Here is a 20,325-nt window from a genome sequence, read left to right as displayed (position 1 = left end):
CTTTAGTTTCAACTTTCTATAATCACTTCTTTAATAGCTGATGGCAATGTCTTACATATCAATTCAAAGTTCTAGTGATTTGATTTAACGTAATTATGCATCTATACATAAACAAACTGCAGTGATGTCTGTTTTTTTATTGAGTGTCAATTCAGAAGATATCGAGAGTTTTATTCCCTTTGCATCTTGTCGAAGCATTTTCTAGAAATATTAGCCCTGGAGTGGGTCCACTTTTGTTTTTATAACCAGATACAGTAGCAGTGTTGACTTAAGGTCAAATTGTTCTAACCCTCCGTCCCTGCCCTCTCTCCCTCTCTGTCTCTCTGAAAGCACATGCCCAGGCATTCCTACGTGCAACTTTAATTCTTGTATATAAACTGAATCTTTTAACAGTGGACAGAGGTAGCTGTCGAACCGAACGAAACAGAAGTGGTTAAAGCACTATTAGGAGCTAGAGATGCCATGCTTGTTATCAGATATAACATGCGGAAGATGGGCGAGGCTGCCGGAATTCCTGTAGGTTCTTTTTCTCCATTTTGAAGCTTGTTTCTCACTTCATTTCTGTGTTTATCACTATGTGTGTTCTTGCAACTGATAGCAATAATATAATTACACTGATAACATTTTCTCCCTTTCTCTCTTATTTCCTCATTGCTTCCCCTTTGACATCAAAGGGGCTTGCAATGATTGTAAATTCTGTTTAATTTATCCTTGAAACCTTTTATTAAGATTCTATAGCTGGTTTGTTATATGTACCGTGTGATTGGCCGCTCTCCGTTGATTGTACACCAATTAAATGACAAATATAATCTAGTTGCCATGTGAGCGGATTGGATTGAACAAATTCGCTCTGAACTAAATTTCCCTCAGTGGCCTTAGCATGCTCTAAATTCAAACGCTCCAACACCTCCAATGCACTACTATCCTGTAATACCTATTTCACCCTTTGCTTGATCATGTATTCCTGCCTTCTGCAGATAGAACCAGAATCACAAACTCAACTGCTGGACACCACAATGAACACGGAAGGAGTGCTCTTGGCTGGCGTTCCTGGTGCAGGCGGGTTCGACGCAGTCTTTGCCATCACCTTGGGGGCTTCAAGCAGCAATGTGATCAAAGTTTGGAGTTCCCTCAATGTTCTCGCCTTGCTAGTGAGAGAGGACCCACGTGGCGTCTGCTTAGAAAACAGTGACCCACGAGCTGCAGAAGTTACAGGTGCTGTTTCCTCAATTTATATTGAGTAAACATAAAAAATACTAGTACTACATGGACAGACAATTGCACCAAAGCAACGTGAAGTATCCTGATACAGTTTCCTACTGATTATTGAGAAAGCAAAAAATTCTATTTAGTGCAAGAAAATAAGGAAAATGTTGTCTGTTGTATTTGTTTCCAAGAATGTATTTTACAGAATAAATCTCTTTCAGCCATTTGTTTGATATCCAAATCTGATTGATAGAGGGGCAGAAACACTAGTTTGGTTGATTATTTGGGGGGTGAAAAATATACTTTTCATAGTTTAAGGGGGCATTATGACAATATGGTCAAGTCAGATTCATGACGTTTTTTTTTATTGTTATTACATTGACACCCTCTGAAATTCGGTCAGAATACACAAACCTCCCATATTCAAATGTAAAACTTACACAATTCTCTCTTGAAAAATATTACATTGATATTCCTTAGGGGTAACATAAAGGGTGTTTGTACAATTTGATCTAACATCAGGAGCTGTCGATCTAATTTACCTTTTGTGGAATCATTCTAGAATAAAGCTTTCTTTCGATTTAATTATCATTCCATTTAAACTTTTACTTAAAATATTTTGAAGATAATAGCTCAAAATGTCATATATCAGAAGTGGGAATAATCTTTCAAAGTGCGACTAATTTGCATTTTGAGGGAATATGCTCCTTCCTTGCTTATATTTGCCTATATAATCAAATCTTCACAAACAAATGTCTGCCTGGATTATTCTTCATAGTACGTTTTCACATGGCATTGTTCTAACTCTTTTTTTTTTTTTTTTTGAAATTTCAAACCACGCTTTCTTATTTTGTATGATGGAATTGTCACGTTTGTCCTCATACGATGAATCAAAATACCCTTGATTTCAAGTAAAAAAACCATTAACAAAAAAGAAAAGAAAACAACTCTTGTAATCACGTCTATTGCAGTCGGTATTTTTTGCTACAATTGAGTGGGAAAATTGCACTTTTGGTCCCTTAAGATAGAGAGTATTGCATGTTTTATTCAGATTAGCATATTTGGTCTTATAATATAAAATATTATAGCATTTTTTTATCTTATAGGATAAAACTTTTGGCACATTTGATCCATAGAATAAAAAGTTGTTGCATTTTTTAATCCCAAATACTATATATTTTTAGCCTATAAAATCAAATGTTCTAAAAATTGTAAATATGAAACCAAAAGAGCAATATTCTTTATTATATGGGACCAAAAGTGCAATTTTCTCCAAATTGGTATTAAGAGTATTTTTGTTTTATAATTTTTGCAGATTATTGGTAAAATTATAAATATTAAGTCATTTTTTCAAATATTCAAACTTGACCCTTTTTTTTTTTTTCACTTTTTATTATTCAACACTTCCAATTTTTACAACCACTTAACCCCCAAATCCTACTACAAAAGCAAAAACTATTTCAGACATCCCATAAATCTTTCTTCTCTTATATGATATGCCTTTGAAATCCACGTCATCTATCTATATAATGGGTTTTCTCATAGATTTTAGGATAAATTATAATGGGTTTTCTTGAAATTTGACATAATCGTAAATACCCAAAATTACAAAAAAAAAAAAAAAAAAAAAAAAAAAAAAAACCCTAAAATTACAAATGTCCCATCGTAATAGCTCATTGTAGGGAGTATTTGTAATTTTTTAAACAACGAAAATGTAATTGTAATGAAATCAAACTACAAGAGAACTTGTTGTAATTTACTGTATATTTGAGTCACATAAAAATTCATGTTACGTATTCTGGTGGTGTTACAGAGAATCCGCGAGCTTTCTGGTATAAAACATAATTATTTTCCAAAAAAAAAAAAAAACTCGTATTATAATGAATATGATCATCAATTACTACAACTAATTTAATTTTAACCAGTACACATTAAATTTATTTATGCAATAATATGTTAAAAAATGAACCAAATTAAAAAATTTTCTTGCACAATCATGGATAAAAACAAAAAGATCAAATGGAGGCGACAAGAATAAATGATTTTTCATTAAAATTTTATAGATAAATTTAAGATTATAAATTCGAGTTATATCAAACATATGGATATTTTTTTTATTATATATGAATTCTTATAATTTATTTATTATTATTATTATTTATATTTTCATATTGATTAAATAAAAATATTGCTTGATATATAAAAAAAACAATGTGTGATGGGATGATAGGGGTAGATGAATAATGCAACTGCAGCATCAAGGGAGTATTGATTGTCTGGTACCGGATCAGGCTATTTTTGGGACCCACTTTAACATTAATGATGTGGGGAGCAACAAAATTACTGCATACTGTACTATGTACGCTTCCTAGAGAAAAAAAGGACTCATATTTTGTTGGAGAGTGATGTAAATAAGTAATTTTGGTGTACCAATGTCACATGCACACAATAATATTATATACTATTATTACTGCACCAAAATATAACATAGGAAAATAAGTGTAGTTCATTTTTATACAATGCTTTGAAGTGATGGTTGGCTATTGTCTTTTAGTGGCAATTGAAATTTTTTAATTTGAATCGAGTTTGATTCGATTTGAATTAATTATATGATAAATGTAATATATTTGTTGATATACAATTTAGAAAAAATGACCAATCACATGATAAGTGTATTTTCGTTTTGAAATTGACAATCGGATATATTATCAATTTATGAAATCAAACACAAAATACCCACGTTGGAACAATAATGGAGACGGGCAGTTAGATGTGCTGTTTTACGATGTGTTATCAATTTATGAAACCAAACACAAAATAACAACTCGTGTATGTGGGGCAACCTCATGTTCACTTTAGTCTCTATAACATTTCAAATACAATTTGGATTTGAATTCAATGTAACGAGTTTATTTTGGATATAGACTTCCAATGCGGGATAAAAATTAAGTGTAAAAACACTCACCCCCTACATCCACCTTATATACACATCAATGCCCACTTTATTTTCCACCGTATTCCTATGTGGGACAGAAGCACTTCTCTCAATTTCTTACTTCTTAATCTATGGATTTTAATATGTAATCTAATTCAAAATTACAACATCATATTTACATACATTGTTTACTTTTTAAACTATAATTGCGCGTACTAAACTCGGAAATAAGAAGGGTATTTTTGTCATATCATTAATAAATTATTTTATTAGGAGTATTTCGTTTTCTGTCATATTTGTTAATGTATGTGAATGCAACTATATGAATAATACAGAGATACAAAAGTGTATTCAACCATTCAACAAACCCAAGATTAAGAAACTTTGGGGTAAATCAGGGTAATCATGAAAATATTGGGGTCCTTTTGAAATTACACTAAATTTCAGGTGCTGTACTGGGGATTCAATTTTACCGTGTCAATTGCCGATCCCACTAATTAGAGAAGCCCACTCGCGGCGCACGGGGCGTATGAAACACGCGCTCACCCAAAGCGTTTTTCCTTCCATCCTCATCATCATTACCGAACACTGCACAGTCCAAACCGTGCACCCACGAGGATCCACCTCATCTCTCTCCCTCTCTCTCTAGAAAATCATCTTCTCACCTCCAAACTATACATATAATCCTTGTGTATCTATATGGGAAGATGTTGCTTTTATGTACTATGTTTTTATGCTCTCTTCCTCAAAAGGGTAGATTCGTTGAGACTTTTACCCCTTTTTTGATTTCCAGAGGTTGAAAGCCTTTGAAAAAGCAGCCTTTGTTACTTGTATTTTTTTTAACTTCTGGGTTGATTCATTCACCTTCATAACTTCCCTTTTCTCAGGTACATATTTACTTGAAAAGTTCTTTGTGTTTCACTCTTTTTTCCTGCTCTTTTATGCGTAAAGCCTTTATCTTTCTGTAAAGTTTATTTTTTTCCCACTTTTTTGTTGACATTTCTGAATGCCCATCTTTATCTATGTACTTAAAAACTGATAATTTTGTATGTATATCTATATATATTACAGATGGCGTCATGTAGCAAAGTTGGTTTTGAATGCTGAAAGTCGATTTTTATAATGGGGGTTGGATTATATAGTATTTTACTTGAAGTAGGACTCTGAAAAATTTCAACTTCCTGAATCTTGAAGCTTTCCTTTACAAGTTAACAACTTTGACTTGAAAGTTTCTTGAATTTTGTTTTTTGTTTTTAATCTGAATGTTTGTTTTTTGGAATGTTTTTCAGCTGAAAAGAGCGTGCTTGGACGGTTGATCTTCTGGGATTTAAATCTTGGTGGTATTTGTGATTGAATTGTTTCCAATTTGAAGGTTTTTAGTAAAACCAGGCAAAGGTGCAGAGATCTTATCTTGGTGTTGTGGGCGAAGAAATGTCTTTGAGCTGTGCTCTTTTGAATTATCCCTTTTGGTATAAATTTGGGATTCTGCACTCTAACTCCATAAGTTGACTCAAGTTTTTGTTGGGGTTGAACGTTATATTACACCCGAATTTGTTCATCTATCCCGTATTATAAATCTTGTTTGGTTCTTGTGGAAACTTCATGTCTTGAGTTTTTGGATATTAAAATTACAGGTGTTTGAAAAATTTGGGCCGTGCCGAGAGATAGAGAAGAAAGATTGGTGTAAGGGAAGATGGACGAACATGGGGCAGAGGATTGGAGGGAGATGGTGAGGAAAATGCTTCCTCCAGGGGCGCCCATTCCTGATGAGGACAAGATGGATTATTCAATAGCTCTGGAGTATAAAGGGCCTCCAGTTTTATATGAGGTCCCCAGAGTGGAACCACTCGACATGAACGCTGATGCAATTCCAATTGCTGAACCCATTTCAGAATCTAGAAGATCAGTGACTCGTGATAATGCCCCTGTAGTAGAACCAATCCCTTTGCCCATGTCTCGTATTGCAAGGGTTACGAGTCAACCTCATCATAGTCCTAGGATGTCGGGAAGTTCAGAATCTGTGGTGTCCGTTCTGCAGAATGATGATTTTTCATCTCCTTCTGCATCCGGTTCCCCCGGTTCAGTGCACAGCCGACAGAGTAATGTTCCAAAAGAACCTGCCAATGAAGGAAGAAGAGCCACAGTGGTCACCTTTAATACTGTTGATAGATCTGAAAGGAGAGTGGTAGATACCGACAAACAAGTATTTCCTGAATATGTTGGTGTCACCAAAGAAAAGAAGAAGAGAAAGAAAACGAGAGTTTGTTATAGGTGTGGAAAAGGGAAGTGGGAAACTAAAGAATCCTGCCTGGTTTGTGATGCAAAATATTGCAGCAACTGTGTGCTCAGAGCAATGGGTTCTATGCCAGAAGGGCGTAAATGTGTTACTTGCATAGGGGAGCCGATTGATGAGTCGAAGAGGTCCAAATTGGGTAAACATTCTAGGGTGTTATCACGTCTTCTTAGTCCTTTGGAAGTCAAACATATAATGAAGGCTGAAAAAGAGTGTGCTGCTAATCAGCTTCGACCAGAGCAGCTGATTGTGAATGGGTATCCCCTAAAACCAGAGGAGATGGCAGAACTTTTTGGATGCCCTTTACCTCCTAGGAAACTGAAGCCAGGCAGATATTGGTATGACAAGGAATCAGGTCTTTGGGGAAAGGTGAATCATTCTTTATTGCTTATAACCTTCTTATTTATGCTATCAAATTCTCCCTGGAAAGTAAATATGCTTATACAGTTTATATTTGTCAACTTGACAGGAGGGAGAAAAGCCTGATAGAATTATTAGTTCAAACTTGAATTTCACAGGAAAACTTAGTCCTCATGCAAGCAATGGGAATACTGAGGTCTACATGAATGGTCGAGAAATCACAAAACTTGAGCTAAGAGTACTGAAGGTTGGTCCTTGTTTCATGACTGCCATTTTAAGTATAAGCATGCTAGAGTTACTATATATATTCGGATGTGCATACTTTAGGCTAATATTGTGGATAAAATCTGGAGAAAATAATTATGACCTAATGAAATGTCATAGCTCTATCCTGAGCTCCCTTATCTTGGGATTTATGTTGTTCACAAGTTTATGGTATATCTAACGTAGTCCCTCTATATTTGCTGAAAGCTTGGCTTTAAGATGCTTTTACCTGTCAGCTGTCTACTGTTCCGTCTCAAATTATTTGCTAGCTGCCTTTCCTCCAACCATTAATTAATTCCTTTTCTGATAGTTGGTAGATTTATTTGTTGGATTCCCTTTCTTAGACCTAGATCAGCTAGAGCTTTCCTTGGTCAAGTCTTTCTATGCATTGCTTTTGTCTGTATTCCAAGATAGTTCTTGGACTGACTCCACAGATCTCATAACCTTTTGTCTTTATTTACATGTAGGGCATTCTTTTTTCAACCAAAAGCTGCCAACCCTTTTCCCTTGTCATTTGACAGCTCATTCGTTAGGCCCAAAGTTCTGTTCTCATACCTCCTATGTCCTATTATTGTCTTTTAAAACTTCTTAATTTTAGCGAAAAACTCATACTCAAGTGACTAATGTATATTTTTTTCCTCCAGCAAATCTTTATAGTGCTGCATCCTGTGTTTTTACAATGTAATATTGTTGAGCTTGCTTTAAGAATTTGAATTGTATGTTTCGATGATTATCCAACTCCATTTATACTATTTGCAACTGATAAACAGCTGAAGATAGGACAAAGTTTTGAACTTCTAAACTGGCCCTTAGTTTGTCGCTTCAATTAAATTCTTGCAACAAATCCTGATTATTATTTCACATGCAGCAAGTTACATGCAAGTAGATGCAATTTCTTTCAGTTTTCAATAAATTAAGTAGTGGGCCATCAATATCATGGTTCTCATAATGGATGAATGCGTTTTATGTGCCTGACTGTGAGGTTATAAATATTTTTTTGCATGTGATTTAGCTTGCAAACGTGCAATGCCCTCGTGATACCCATTTTTGGGTGTATGATGATGGTCGATATGAGGAGGAAGGCCAAAATAATATCAGAGGAAATATCTGGGAGAAGGTATGTATTTTAAGAAGACGTATGATATATGCATTCCAAAAATAGTAGCATCGCAACTGGGACTTTTCACCAACACTTTGAATCTAATTTCACTAGGCATCCACCCGATTTGTCTGCTCGTTGTTTTCTTTGCCTGTACCTCAAGGTCAGCCTCAGGGACACAGGGATGAGCCTAGTAACTATACGACTGTACCAAATTATCTAGAACAGAAAAGGATCCAGAAGCTTCTTCTCCTTGGACCCCAAGGCTCTGGGACCAGCACTATTTTCAAGCAGGTAATCCTGATGAGGTTGTCAAAAGATATGCTATAGAGGTATTATGAAATCCAATATTGTCTAAACTTCCACTATGACATTAGCCAAATAGATTCCTATGAGGCAACCGAAAGCCATCTTTCAATCAAGAAAATCAGTAGAGCTAGTTTTCGCGATCTAGTGCATTTTGGAGGAATTTATTGAAGATTCAATATAAACTAGAGCTTCCATGTTACCACTTCTTCTTTGAAGATCTTGTATTGCTGTGATATATTTGCTTTTCCTTCTGTTTTCATCTAATGCCTCTTAAATGTGAGGTCAGCACCTGAGCTTTATCCCTCTGGAATTCATGTAAGTCATTCGAATTAGGAATCTACTGTTGATTTTCTATGATTGACAATGGTTTCCCCGTAAATATTTGCTCTCCTGTTATGTAAGAAAATTATGAGATTAAATATTGCCATAATAATCTGATTTTAAACATACGGAATCTTGAAGTATAAACACTGTTTTCATATTATCTTTTAATTAATGATTTCAACTCCAACAGCTGCAAAGTAAGTTAATCATGATTTACTCAAAATAATCAGCTCCGTGAGTCGTACATAAATGAATTGGTGGTTTGCTGTCATTGAAAATTCAACTTAAATTGGAGGATGGAGAACGCATTCAATGCCCATGTATTCAATTTAATGTTGCATATCATGTTTAGATCTTCGTATTTAATGTTGCATATCATGTTTCTGAATTGTCAACATACTTATGTGATACCTAGATACATTCATAATTCCTTTAGAACGATGCAGTTGTGGTGATCCATGATGGGGCCCAGTTGGCTGCACTCGGTCTTGAATGTCTAACATGATTTCTTTCATTTAAGCCGATCACTTTCCATAATTTCGGTTCAAATTTTGTTCCTGTGCACATAATTGATTCTTGTAACCTCTATACCTAAACAGGCCAAATTTTTGTACGGAAGCAAATTTACTCCCGAGGAACTACAGGATATCAAGCTTATGATTCAAAGCAACATGTACAAGTATCTCAGCATTCTTCTTGATGGTAGGGAACGCTTTGAGGAGGAGGCTATATCACAGTCCAAAGGGCAAGGTTCTGACGAGATAGTCTCCGAATCAGGTATTAATCAAAGAAGTCGAAAATTGGATGTTCTATTCTGTTGTGTAGTTGTAGACAGTCTTGGCATGTTATACTTGGGCTGCTATACAGTTGTGTAATTAATGATGAATATTGCAGTAAAAAATTTCGGTCCCACTTCGAGGTGCCTCAGCTTCGTTTTGTGATTGAATTTGAAATTTATGCAGGGGAAGGCACAGACTCCAACGAACGTAACCAGTGTATTTATTCCCTCAATCCAAGGTTGAAGCATTTCTCCGACTGGCTCCTCGACATCATAGCCACTGGAGATTTAGATGCATTCTTTCCTGCTGCGACCCGTGAATATGCTCCACTTGTCGAAGAAGTGTGGAGAGATCCTGCTATACAAGAAACATACCGAAGAAAGAATGAACTTCACTTTCTACCTGATGTGGCTGAGTACTTCTTGAGCAGGGTATCATTTCTCGACTTTTTAGTAATTTTAGATTGTTTTAACCGTCTGTCTCTTTGCTGATTTTGGTTCTGGAAATTACTTGTAATATGAAACCTAATTTTAACCCATGGACGTTGCATTAGTCTCTAGCTACTATTTGTGCATAAAATTTTTGGCCTGTATGAAAATATCAACTCAGAATCCGAGCTTTGCTGTTCTTGCTCGCTCTATACATCAGTAATATTGGTTATCCTCGTATCAGTTTCTACTCGTGTTGAAAACTGATCATTGCATTTGCTTCAAGAAATGTCTACTGACACCCTCGGTTTCTTCCCCAGGCGGTTGAAATATCAAGCAATGAGTATGAACCATCAGACCGTGATATACTGTATGCTGAAGGGGTGACTCAAGGTAACGGCTTGGCTTTTATGGAGTTCACCATGGATGATCGCAGCCCAATGTCAGAGACATATGCAGAAAATCTGGAATCAGCACCCCCTCCCCTGACCAAGTAAGTGCTTTTTTTGTCTGACATCATTGTTGTGTTATTTTATACTACTTCTCAAGTTCCGTTTATATTTTCCTCGATCTTTCCTGTATCAGGTATCAACTTATTAGAGTAAACGCCAAGGGGATGAATGAAGGTTGCAAGTGGGTGGAAATGTTCGAGGACGTCCGAGCTGTAGTTTTCTGTGTTGCATTGAGCGATTACGATCAGGTCTGGATTTCCCCAGAGAGCTCTGGCAGCGGTGTGCTGCTCCAGAACAAGATGATTCAAAGTAAACAACTCTTTGAGATGATGATCAGACATCCTTGTTTCAAAGACACCCCATTTGTCCTCATCTTGAATAAGTATGACCTTTTTGAAGACAAGATCAACCGCGCTCCTCTGGGTACGTGCGAATGGTTCACTGATTTCAGCCCTGTGCGACCCCACAACAACAACCAATCCCTAGCCCACCAAGCTTACTTCTATGTAGCCATGAAGTTCAAGGACCTCTACGCTTCACTCACCGGTCGAAAGCTCTTCGTTTGGCAAACGAGAGCTAGGGACCGGCCCACGGTAGACGAGGCCTTCAAATATATACGGGAAGTTGTGAGGTGGGACGATGAGAAGGAAGAGAACTACTATGGCGGTGCAGAAGACTCGTTTTACAGCACAACAGATGTCAGCTCCTCACCATTCGTCCGCCAAGAATGAAACTGTAGTTCTTGAGAAATCCAATTATGATTGTACATAGATGGAGGATAAAGAACTACCAAACGAATAAATTTTTTGTCTCATTTTTTGTTTTTGTTTTTTTTTTTTTTTTCTGCAGGATATTGATATTTATGTTTCTAACATCAGTCTGTTGGAACTTCTGATTGTGACTGTATATGGTGTCATTGATTATTTGATGTAAAAATTTTGGATGGATTAAGAATCTGGGGGCTGTCTCTGTCTATTTAATTGCAACTACCAGCCTATTTGGTTGAAGGTTGAGCAATTTACTAGATTGCTGGTGGAGACCACGGCGCAAAGCTAAGTAGTGCGACTTTGGGTTTGGTCCATACTTAGTGTCGCTATTGGTGTGAGTTAAAATGGAGTCTTGGCCTCCCCTCATTTCATTCTCACAAATAAACCTGTCGTAATTTAGATACTAAATTTATTTGAAACATCTTATATTTTAAAACCTAAACCTATTGAATTTTATTTTTAAAATAAGTATTTGGGTTCTGTTCACTTTTCTAAATAAGTGGCCTGTTTACATTCCCAAACAGGAGCCCGTAAAACTTGAATAACTCAATCCACCACTATACTATTGTATAATAACCAACTCACGACAGTAGAAATTGAATAACTCAATCCACCACTATACTGTATAATAACCATTTGCTCCCATCGTCTTCCTGTCTTCTTCCTTTTCCCTACCGGCTACCCCCTTTGTCTTTTTCGTCCTACCCCTTTTCCTTGGGGCCCTTCCAATTAGAATGGAAAAACATGATTAATAATATCGAATAAATTAAATTTAATCAACACCTACTATTACAATAGAAATAACACATAGCAGTAGAAACAATTTTCCACAAATAATGAAGGCTATGAAGAAGAAGAAGAAAAAGTGATGGATGTTACAACTCATAAGGGTATACATGTCATTTCCCATTTAAAAATAAGTTAATAATAGGTTTGTATTTTATCCAACCTAAATAATATAACAAAACAAACTATTTAGAATTAATCTTGAATTCTTTTTATCAAACATTTAATTCAAATTTATCCTGTCATCCTTTTATTCATATACACATGGTCTTAAAGTATTAGTAAAAATAAAATATTTGAGTATTTGATATAATAAACTTATTATACTATAATAATAGTCATCAAGCTATTAAAATTTAAAGTAATATATATAGTAATTTTGGCTTTAGGGAGGAAACCATCAATTATATTGAGTGTTGAAATCAAAGAGTTTATAAGACGTTCTAAAAAAGTTGGCTGAAGCGAATTTATTTATAAAATTTAAAATATTTTATTTTAAAATCTTATAATTTTTCAAAAAAAAAATAAATTAAATTTTTTTTATCTTAACTGGACATTTTAAGAAGCATATAAGCTTAGGAAAACAGCCTCCTAATGTCTTTTTGGGTAATGAATATTATTAGGAGTAGAGTTTCATAATGGTTTTTATTACACCGAAATTTAAAATTCTGAATATCTTACTTTGACCAATTGCGCCTTTACCTAAAAAAATAAAATCGTGTTTGTCTTTTATTTAATTTGCATTTGACTCGGGAAAATGGGGCGAATCCGGTTCGATGGATACAAACCGTACTTGAAGCATCGAAGCGGGGCGGGCCCCGCACCATCACCGCTCATTTCTACTCAAACCTTCTTCAATCTTCACCTACATTCTTTTATTCTCACTTACCAGAAATTCTCTCTACTCCACGCTCCCATCGACCAGGTAAAGCTTTTCTCTCCTTTTTCGGATTACGTCTTCTTTTCTCTTAATTTGTTTCTGTTTGATCGTTGTACGAATTTTGGAAAATCCTGTTTGTTGCGTAATTGGATTGTATTTTCGGGGCGGGTTACTGTGTTAATTGAGAGTCAGGAATCAGTTGGAGAAAAATGTGTTTGAGGTTTGCATTTGTCTCTGTGCGTGTTTTGAAGCCTGGTTCGGTTCGGATCGGATTGTTTTGGTCACGTTGTTGTACTTTGGGGTGTTCATTTTCGCCGATTCACGTGACGGACATTGCGTGTGACTATTTTGGTGTTCAAAACGTTAAATGGAAGTATAACGGTGAATAAAATTTCTGTTTGTGTGCCATGACGATTTGTTGGCGTGTGCGGTGGTAGTTAGTTAGCGCGGCTTGATGTATAAGAACATTGGGGAGAAGAGCTTATTTCATGATCAATATTTAGATTTTTTATGTAATATGAGCGTGGTGTCGTATGAGTCACACGGAAGTCACATGCATCAGAGAGGATAGTTCATGTCAGGTGATGTTGTTCCAATTAGAGGATATAGATAGCAAAATTTGTAAGATCATTTAAAATTCACTAGTTTTTGTAGCTTGTGGAGGTCCTAATACTTGTTTATTAGCAACATGTGATTAATGATGATATCTGATGATATCCGACCTTTGCTTTATTTTCATTCAAACAAACACCAAACTTATCCAAGTGTTTGTTTGCTTGTTTTTTTTTTTTTTGAATGCATATATCTGCACAATATCACATATACAAAAGTATTGACACCAATGCCAACAGCTTTTATTTTGATGCTATCTAACTCAACAGATTTGTATCATTAGTTAATTGATTTCATGCTAGCTTCAGTTGCTATTAGGTCAAGACAGTACAATGATTATGTGGTCCATATAATTTCCCACCTTATGTGAATATGATTGATATGCATGTTTTACTCATGGTTGAAATGACCATCTGGTCGCTAAAATACTGTTCTTCACTTATTTATGTTTGCCTTATAAATCATGCACCACACTTTTGTCAATTCATTTTATTTACATGTAAACTTAAAAGCTTACCATCTTGCTACTATTACTTGTTAGCTGTCTCCTGTGATTGGCACTAGTTCTTGAGTTCTCCTATTTCTCTGTTAAGAGAAAGTAATAACTATAGCTCATCTAGTTTGAAATATCTGCTTGGCATGTTAAAGAAACTTTGTTTGCATGCTGAATGGTGTTTTGTGTTTCTATATGAAAGAGTTTGATGGCTAAGATGCAGCATGCATGTTCTTGCAGGTTCTCATTGTACCTATATTCTACCTCGAGATGATTCCAACAGGAGCTTCATTTACATGGACTGAGCACCTTCATTTTGACATCCTGAATTCTGATCCATGATATTTCTCATATCCATCTTAAAATTATCATTAGCAAATAGATGTAAGTCGTGACTATCCACTCTCTTAAATAATTTCGAATTGACATCCGGTCTTGTCTCCCCTGAAAATATCTTTGCATTTCTTATTTCATTCCTCAAAGAGTTCTACTAATCCCGTCCTTTTCAATGAGTGACTGATTTGACCATATTCCTCTTGGAGATATTCTGACATGGCTAATTTTGTCAATAACAAAAATGTGTCCAATAGTCTTTCGATTGCTTCTAGCCCTAAATCTCTTGCACGTCAGCCTTTAAGACCAATAACGTCAAATAAATGGGAAGTTGGAAAGGGAACTAGTGGTAAGGTGGCATCTTTTCTTATTAAAACTATTGCATTGGAGACTGTACGGAGGTTTTCAAGGGCCAAGTGTCCTTTTCTCTGGACTGGGTTGCAAGGTTTACAAGTTCTTTGTTATCCCCCGCTCAAATGGATACAGTGCTGGAAGCCTTTTGGGTTCTTGGTCAAAGGAATGCAGGTTGGTTCTTGAAAGGTTTGGTCTATTTGTTTCACAGTTGAACCTGGCATGCTGTTTGTCGACGCAGTTTGACAAATTGTAACATCCAAACTTATACATTTACAAAATACATGTGGACTTTGGGGCCATGTTATTCTTGGGAAGCATGAATGGCTTTACAAATATGTAGTTCCTATAACAACCAGCAAAATTGCTCCCCTGTTTTTCAAGAATTGAACTTCTGTTGTAACATTGCTACTAGGGATTTTTAGGGACCATCTGTCACTTGGAAATGCTCCCAGTGTTATTTGTTCTGAATTTGTGCGTCAATTTGACATTTTCTTTTCTTCAAGAGTAGTGCTGTTGCTCTATGGGCAAGTTGAAATTTGACTGGGAGATGTCAGTGTTTAGATTTTTATAGCATTTAGAGAGTACCTTATTTATTTCAAAAGGATTTTTTGAGACAATTTTCAGATTACCTCATGGTTTCCAGTATTTAGGTTGTTTAGATTTCTATTATAAGTGTGTTCAGTTTTCTATAGTCTCGAATAAGTATATATCAATGAGTAGTGGAGGTATTATATGCAATCCTATGTATTTGTTACATTCCTTAACTGATGTTACCACTGTTGAAGGAACAATTTGGAATGCATGGGACAATGTGAGGAAATGATATTTAGCTGTTGACTAACACTCAAACAATTTGCATAACTTTGTTTTAGTTGTTTCATTCTTGAGTATGTTTATTCTCTACATTTTTGACTTCACTTGTCGATTGTGTTTGGCTTCAGATGATTTCGCAGCCATTATTAGTGCTCTCTATTGTGAATGCTTTCTCTGATCATTCAGACTGCAGCAATTTTTTCTTGGATGATACTGAAAATTCTCCTAGCAATGATGATTCCCAATTGAGTTCAGAATCTCTTTCAGGATCCCCATCTTTACGATGTAATCAGAGTATGAGGTACATGAAGTGGTACCTTATTCATATTATACATTTATTAATTCATTGATTTTCTCGATGACATTTGTCAGTTTGCCTCTAGGAGACACTCACACCTTTAGTTTCCTCACTCTATCGGGAGATAAATTGTATCTAAGAAAACAAAAGATGATAGTGCTTGCGGTTTAGGTGGATAATTGAAATGAGCTTGATAAACAAAATGCTGCCTGGAAAGAAGTTCATAGCCAAAAGATTTTGGAACCTTTGCTCTTGGTCATGTGCCTGGACTCTAATTGCAGGCCATTTTCATACTCTTCTCTGTCTCTCTTTTTTTTTTTTTTGGTTCCCTTCGGTATTTTGGCATATGTTGTGTATGTATTCCTAAGAATAGTTTAGCTAACACATTTCTTTCAAATTCTGTGCAGTGTACTTTTTTCCATTTTTTGTCCCCTTCATGCTTTTCTTATTTTTTCCGTTGAAGTCTGAATGCTGCTATTTTGCTTGCTAGGGTGGATAATAGTATTTACATCATTTTTTTCTCTTTTATGCATTTCTTATTACAATTATAAACTCTATGCTAAAATAAATGTTTCAACAATTTCTCATCATCTGGATTCAACATAGGAAAGACGTATGGGAAGCTTTTAATTCTTAGACATCTTACATTGGCTTTTCTAGAGCTCAGAAACTATACCTATGTGAACTATTTATTCTGTTGACTGTGAGACATTCAGAAATATCTATTCTTTGGGCCTCTCGATCTCTAATTTTTGTTCACTGTACAGAATTGCCGATGAGAATCCTCAAGACCTTTTGTCTACTGACTGGTTGAACCACCTATGTAGAGAGCTGGAAAATCAAGGGATGACATTGCCAGAAAGGTGGATTTTTACGTATTCATTATCTGTTGAATGAAAGTAAAGAAATAGAGAGAAGATACGAATATCTAGAGCCAAAGTTATGTGTCTTTTCTGGGTCCTTTTCTTTCTCATTTCTACTGCACATTTTGTTTTTTCCGTGTCAATGCTTTCTCTTTCTTCTCTTATGCTCTGTTGGGTTCTCAGTTCTACGTGATGTTTGAGAGTGCAGAAACTTCGTCGATGCTGTTTCACTGTATCTTGATTGCAATTAATTACTATACTAACCAAAAAGAACTGTCTTGTGTTGTATTTTTTCTTGTGTCAAAATCCCTTCCATTTGTTATAGGGATGATTAGACTGCTCCCTTGAGGTTTCGTGTTATTACATGTCGTTTGGAAAATTACATCCTCCCTTGAGGTTTCGTGTTATTACATGTCGTTTGGAAAATTACATCTAGGACCCTGATATTTGTCTTTGTCCAACAGATAGATACATCTCAATAATAGATATTAACAAAAAAGTTGAATGAAAGTCCATTTTTGCCTCTCACTAATTTATTACATATTTATTTTGGGTCATATATATTTTTTTTAATCAAACTTCCCTTATATATCCTCACATGCTAAATCGTTATAAGGGTAGTTTTGCAAAAATAATTATTTGACCTGCAATAAGTATGTAATAAATGACTCGAGGATAAATATAAATTTTCATTGAACTTTTTTGTTGGCAACAAATTTCATAATTTTACTATCTGATGGGTCTACAGAAATGGATCTATTTGTTGGACGAAAACAAACATCAGGGACACGGTGTCATTTCCCAAACCACAGGTCTATTTGTAGTTACACTAAATTTCATAGGAAGGCGGTGTGATTATTCCTTTGTTATAATTTGCTCCTTATATTTTATCAGATTATCAGCCTTCAGGCCTTCAGATTATGCAGTGTATCACCATATCTCTAGTACGTATAATCACTATACGCAGAGATAGTCATAAGTGTCAAAACCATTGACCATAAACTTGATCCTCTTCCAGTTGAACGAAGAAATTACTAAATAGTCTTTTCAGTTTTCATCTTCGACCTTTCTGCTGGTTGACTTTTTCAAGTGCATCCAACAGAGTAAGATCTTTGGTTTGGTTTGTTTCAAGTGCCCCAATATTTATGGAAGATTGTTTGTAAGAAAACACTACTAAGACTACTATAGTAATTGATAAAAGGTTGATTTAGGTTCTCCAATATAATCCATATCCCTTTTTTATCCTTCTAGCACAAATCTCCAGTAGGCTTGTGTGTCTTTTGTGTTCCTTGGCTCTCTTGGGCCATGACATAGTCGTGTTTTTGCAGACTTAATAAAGAGGACCTCCGGAGATTTTATGTAGCTGCAAATGGTGATTTACCAAGCTTGCTATCATCTGTAAAGAAAACAATACGTTGGAGGGAGACTTACAGAATTCTCTATGGAGAGGAACTCGAGAGGTGGTCAAATATGATCTTCTGGCATGGATTAGATGTGAAAAATCGACCCTGTCTTATTGTCCGTCTTGGCCTGGCCTGCATCAGTTTGCCATCTCATGATAGACCTCGCTTTGCTCAGGCTGTTGGTGAGCTTTTCTGCTTCTACTCCAAGTTATGGCATATTTTGATCTTAACATAAACGTTCCTACTTTTCAGTAGCAGAGCTTTTGTTCTGTACTATCCTGAGGTAAGATTATTAAGAAGAAAAGCGACGAACTTTTCCTCTGAGATGGAAAAGTCAAAGCAGCTCAACTTTGGAGCTATCCTTGATCTCTTTTTGATTTTGTTCCCCATCTGATCCACTTTGTAGATGTTAAGAAAACTTGAGATTCTCTTAAATCAACTAATATTACAGATGTGGTTTGATGCTGCGGTTTATTTCTACAAGCAAATGTTCGCGTAATATGATCTATGTACTCACCATGAATTATAAAATATAGTCTTTCTGCTGCATAAGCATTTGCAATTGAGCTTTATTGATTCATTGACTATTTCGTCAATCTGCTTAAATCAAAATGTTGTGATTATCTTCCTCGAAGTTGAGATTAAAGGGTGTTTTATATGGAATTGTAGAAGGACCTGTGCATGCTTTTGCCATTATCATATTTTATATTTGATAAGAGCCTAAAATGTCATGCTCAACTCATAAAACATTTTTGAGTGAAGTATCTCAGGTGGAGCATGGTGTCCTGCATTTGATTGATGGTGAAAATCCCCAGATAACTGTTTTAGTTGATTGTCAAGGGCTATCTCCACTCAGATTTCCCATGCAAACGATGAGATACTGCTGTAATCTTCTGCAAGATCACTTTCCCAATGTTTTGGGGTGTTTAATTGTTATACGGCTCCCTTCAGTTGTTCGTGTTATTGCCCAAACATTTATACAAGTAAGTGTCTGACTCGAATTGAATTAGTAAGTGTGCTTTATTTTGACAAAATGTGGGCCTCAGTAGAGGTGAGAGTAAGAGAATAGGTTGGACTATTGTTCTGTGCTAATGCGGGGCTTGAACTCCAGGTTCTTAAACCTGCCACCAAGCAGAAACTGAGAATTGAAGGAGAAGCATATCGTAAGGTACTCTCCGAGTGTTTCCAGACACTTCCGTCCTATCTCGGTGGGCTATGCACTTGTGAAAGATGTGCTATGCTTGACGCAGGCATTCCACGGCGAACTTTGGAGAGCCCTACTGGCAGTGTGGAGTCAGTCCCAGATATAGTCAATGTGGAGGACTTCCAACCAATTTATCAGTATGATATGATTATGGGTGGTGACTGCAGTCGAACAATACGGGCTGCTGTTATAGGCATTCTCATTATCTGGGTGTTGGTTGCTTTTATTGAGGGAATTTACAATCCTGAAAGCCGTCCAAGTTTACCCCCATGATACATGAGAAGGATCGTCTTCTTCATTCTGGATCCCTACATTTCTGAACAAAGCCTTAGGCATGTGTCGAGGTAATGTTAGGAATAATAGGCAAGTTGCAGATTTCATCATGTATTTATAGGTGCCATAGTAATCTTTTTTCCAGTGTATCTTGTACTTGTGCTGATGGAGTCGATGTCAATGACTGCTGGAAGATAAGACCCACAGTTCAGTTGCAGCTGTATTCATTGGGAGGTTCACGTGTTATTTAATCATTTCGTATATAGCTAAAAATGTTGAAGCTCTTCAATAAATTACCAAATGCTTGCAACAATTTGTTTTTATTGCACACTTTTCCATATTCGTTGACGTTGGTGGAACAAACGAAAATGATAATATACCCCACTTTTTGCATCGAACTAGCATGCATAATTAATATTTGAATTCGTAACACCCACAAAAAAGAAAGGGGAGAAAGATTTCAAGGCCTTGGAACGATGTCATCTTGATCTAGCGCCAGTGTGGAGCAGAATCCTCTAGTCCTAGTAAAAAATCAGTGTACATCATCAGTTGGAGAAACTCCGATCACATCGGCAAACCAATCAACATCTGATGTTGCAAAAAAAAGAAAAAAAGAGCTCGAGAAAGACGGACCTATTCTGTAAACTTAAATATCATCAAGTCAATTCTTAAATGCTTACTTTCTGCGAGAATTCTAGGCATTATAAAGCTACAGAAGGGACATTGGTGACACGTCTCACTGCCAGAAGCCTTCAGCAAAAATGGAGAAATTTGCTGGCCTGTTCATGGTGTAGACC

At 35.9% G+C, this 20,325-nt stretch overlaps 3 protein-coding genes across 8 annotated transcripts in view; all 3 read left to right on the top strand.

Moving 5' to 3' along the window:
• Nucleotides 1–1,466, top strand: part of LOC105159321 (phosphomevalonate kinase, peroxisomal) — a 6,649-nt gene extending 5,183 nt beyond the window's left edge. Inside the window, exons 10-11 of the mRNA XM_011076340.2 lie at nucleotides 394–516; nucleotides 978–1,466. Of these exons, the coding sequence (XP_011074642.1) occupies nucleotides 394–516; nucleotides 978–1,244 (390 nt within the window). The 3' untranslated portion in view covers nucleotides 1,245–1,466. The remainder of the gene's footprint in view (nucleotides 1–393; nucleotides 517–977) is intronic.
• Nucleotides 4,728–11,407, top strand: LOC105159303 (extra-large guanine nucleotide-binding protein 3). Of its 5 annotated transcripts, none has more exons than XM_011076314.2 (10): nucleotides 4,728–5,028; nucleotides 5,431–5,610; nucleotides 5,776–6,803; nucleotides 6,904–7,041; nucleotides 8,071–8,175; nucleotides 8,272–8,451; nucleotides 9,390–9,567; nucleotides 9,753–10,000; nucleotides 10,318–10,490; nucleotides 10,583–11,180. In XM_011076314.2, the coding sequence occupies exons 3-10, from the start codon at nucleotides 5,835–5,837 to the stop codon at nucleotides 11,178–11,180; spliced, it is 2,589 nt and encodes an 862-aa protein (XP_011074616.1). In that variant the 5' UTR covers nucleotides 4,728–5,028; nucleotides 5,431–5,610; nucleotides 5,776–5,834. The 5 variants fall into 5 exon arrangements, with proteins under 5 accessions (XP_011074616.1, XP_011074629.1, XP_011074621.1 ...); XM_011076319.2 differs by lacking the exon at nucleotides 4,728–5,028 and adding an exon at nucleotides 5,214–5,348; XM_020693306.1 differs by lacking the exon at nucleotides 4,728–5,028 and adding an exon at nucleotides 5,280–5,296.
• On the top strand, nucleotides 12,780–19,838 carry LOC105159292 (phosphatidylinositol/phosphatidylcholine transfer protein SFH12). 2 transcript variants are annotated; one of them, XM_011076310.2, is made up of 8 exons: nucleotides 12,780–12,927; nucleotides 14,228–14,845; nucleotides 15,616–15,788; nucleotides 16,553–16,648; nucleotides 17,977–18,233; nucleotides 18,814–19,034; nucleotides 19,163–19,219; nucleotides 19,302–19,501. In XM_011076310.2, exons 2-8 carry the CDS (start codon nucleotides 14,540–14,542, stop codon nucleotides 19,359–19,361), a joined length of 1,170 nt encoding a protein of 389 aa, XP_011074612.1. In that variant the 5' UTR covers nucleotides 12,780–12,927; nucleotides 14,228–14,539; the 3' UTR covers nucleotides 19,362–19,501. The 2 variants fall into 2 exon arrangements, with proteins under 2 accessions (XP_011074612.1, XP_011074606.1); XM_011076304.2 differs by having other exon boundaries at nucleotides 19,163–19,838.

This window comes from Sesamum indicum, linkage group LG1 (assembly GCF_000512975.1).
Source record: "Sesamum indicum cultivar Zhongzhi No. 13 linkage group LG1, S_indicum_v1.0, whole genome shotgun sequence".
Taxonomy (NCBI): domain Eukaryota; kingdom Viridiplantae; phylum Streptophyta; class Magnoliopsida; order Lamiales; family Pedaliaceae; genus Sesamum; species Sesamum indicum.
Note: the sequence above shows the minus strand (reverse complement) of the source record. Positions and strands in the feature narration are given on the sequence as shown.

Coding starts and splice junctions, on each gene's coding strand:
- LOC105159303 (XM_020693312.1), top strand. CDS start 5,835: ATGGACGAACATGGGGCAGAGGATTGGAGGGAGATGGTGAGGAAAATG. Junction 7,042..8,070: donor TTGAGCTAAGAGTACTGAAG/GTTGGTCCTTGT, acceptor CATGTGATTTAG/CTTGCAAACGTGCAATGCCC. Junction 8,176..8,271: donor GAGGAAATATCTGGGAGAAG/GTATGTATTTTA, acceptor TAATTTCACTAG/GCATCCACCCGATTTGTCTG.
- LOC105159292 (XM_011076304.2), top strand. CDS start 14,540: ATGGCTAATTTTGTCAATAACAAAAATGTGTCCAATAGTCTTTCGATT. Junction 18,234..18,813: donor TCGCTTTGCTCAGGCTGTTG/GTGAGCTTTTCT, acceptor TTTTGAGTGAAG/TATCTCAGGTGGAGCATGGT. Junction 19,035..19,162: donor TTGCCCAAACATTTATACAA/GTAAGTGTCTGA, acceptor CTTGAACTCCAG/GTTCTTAAACCTGCCACCAA.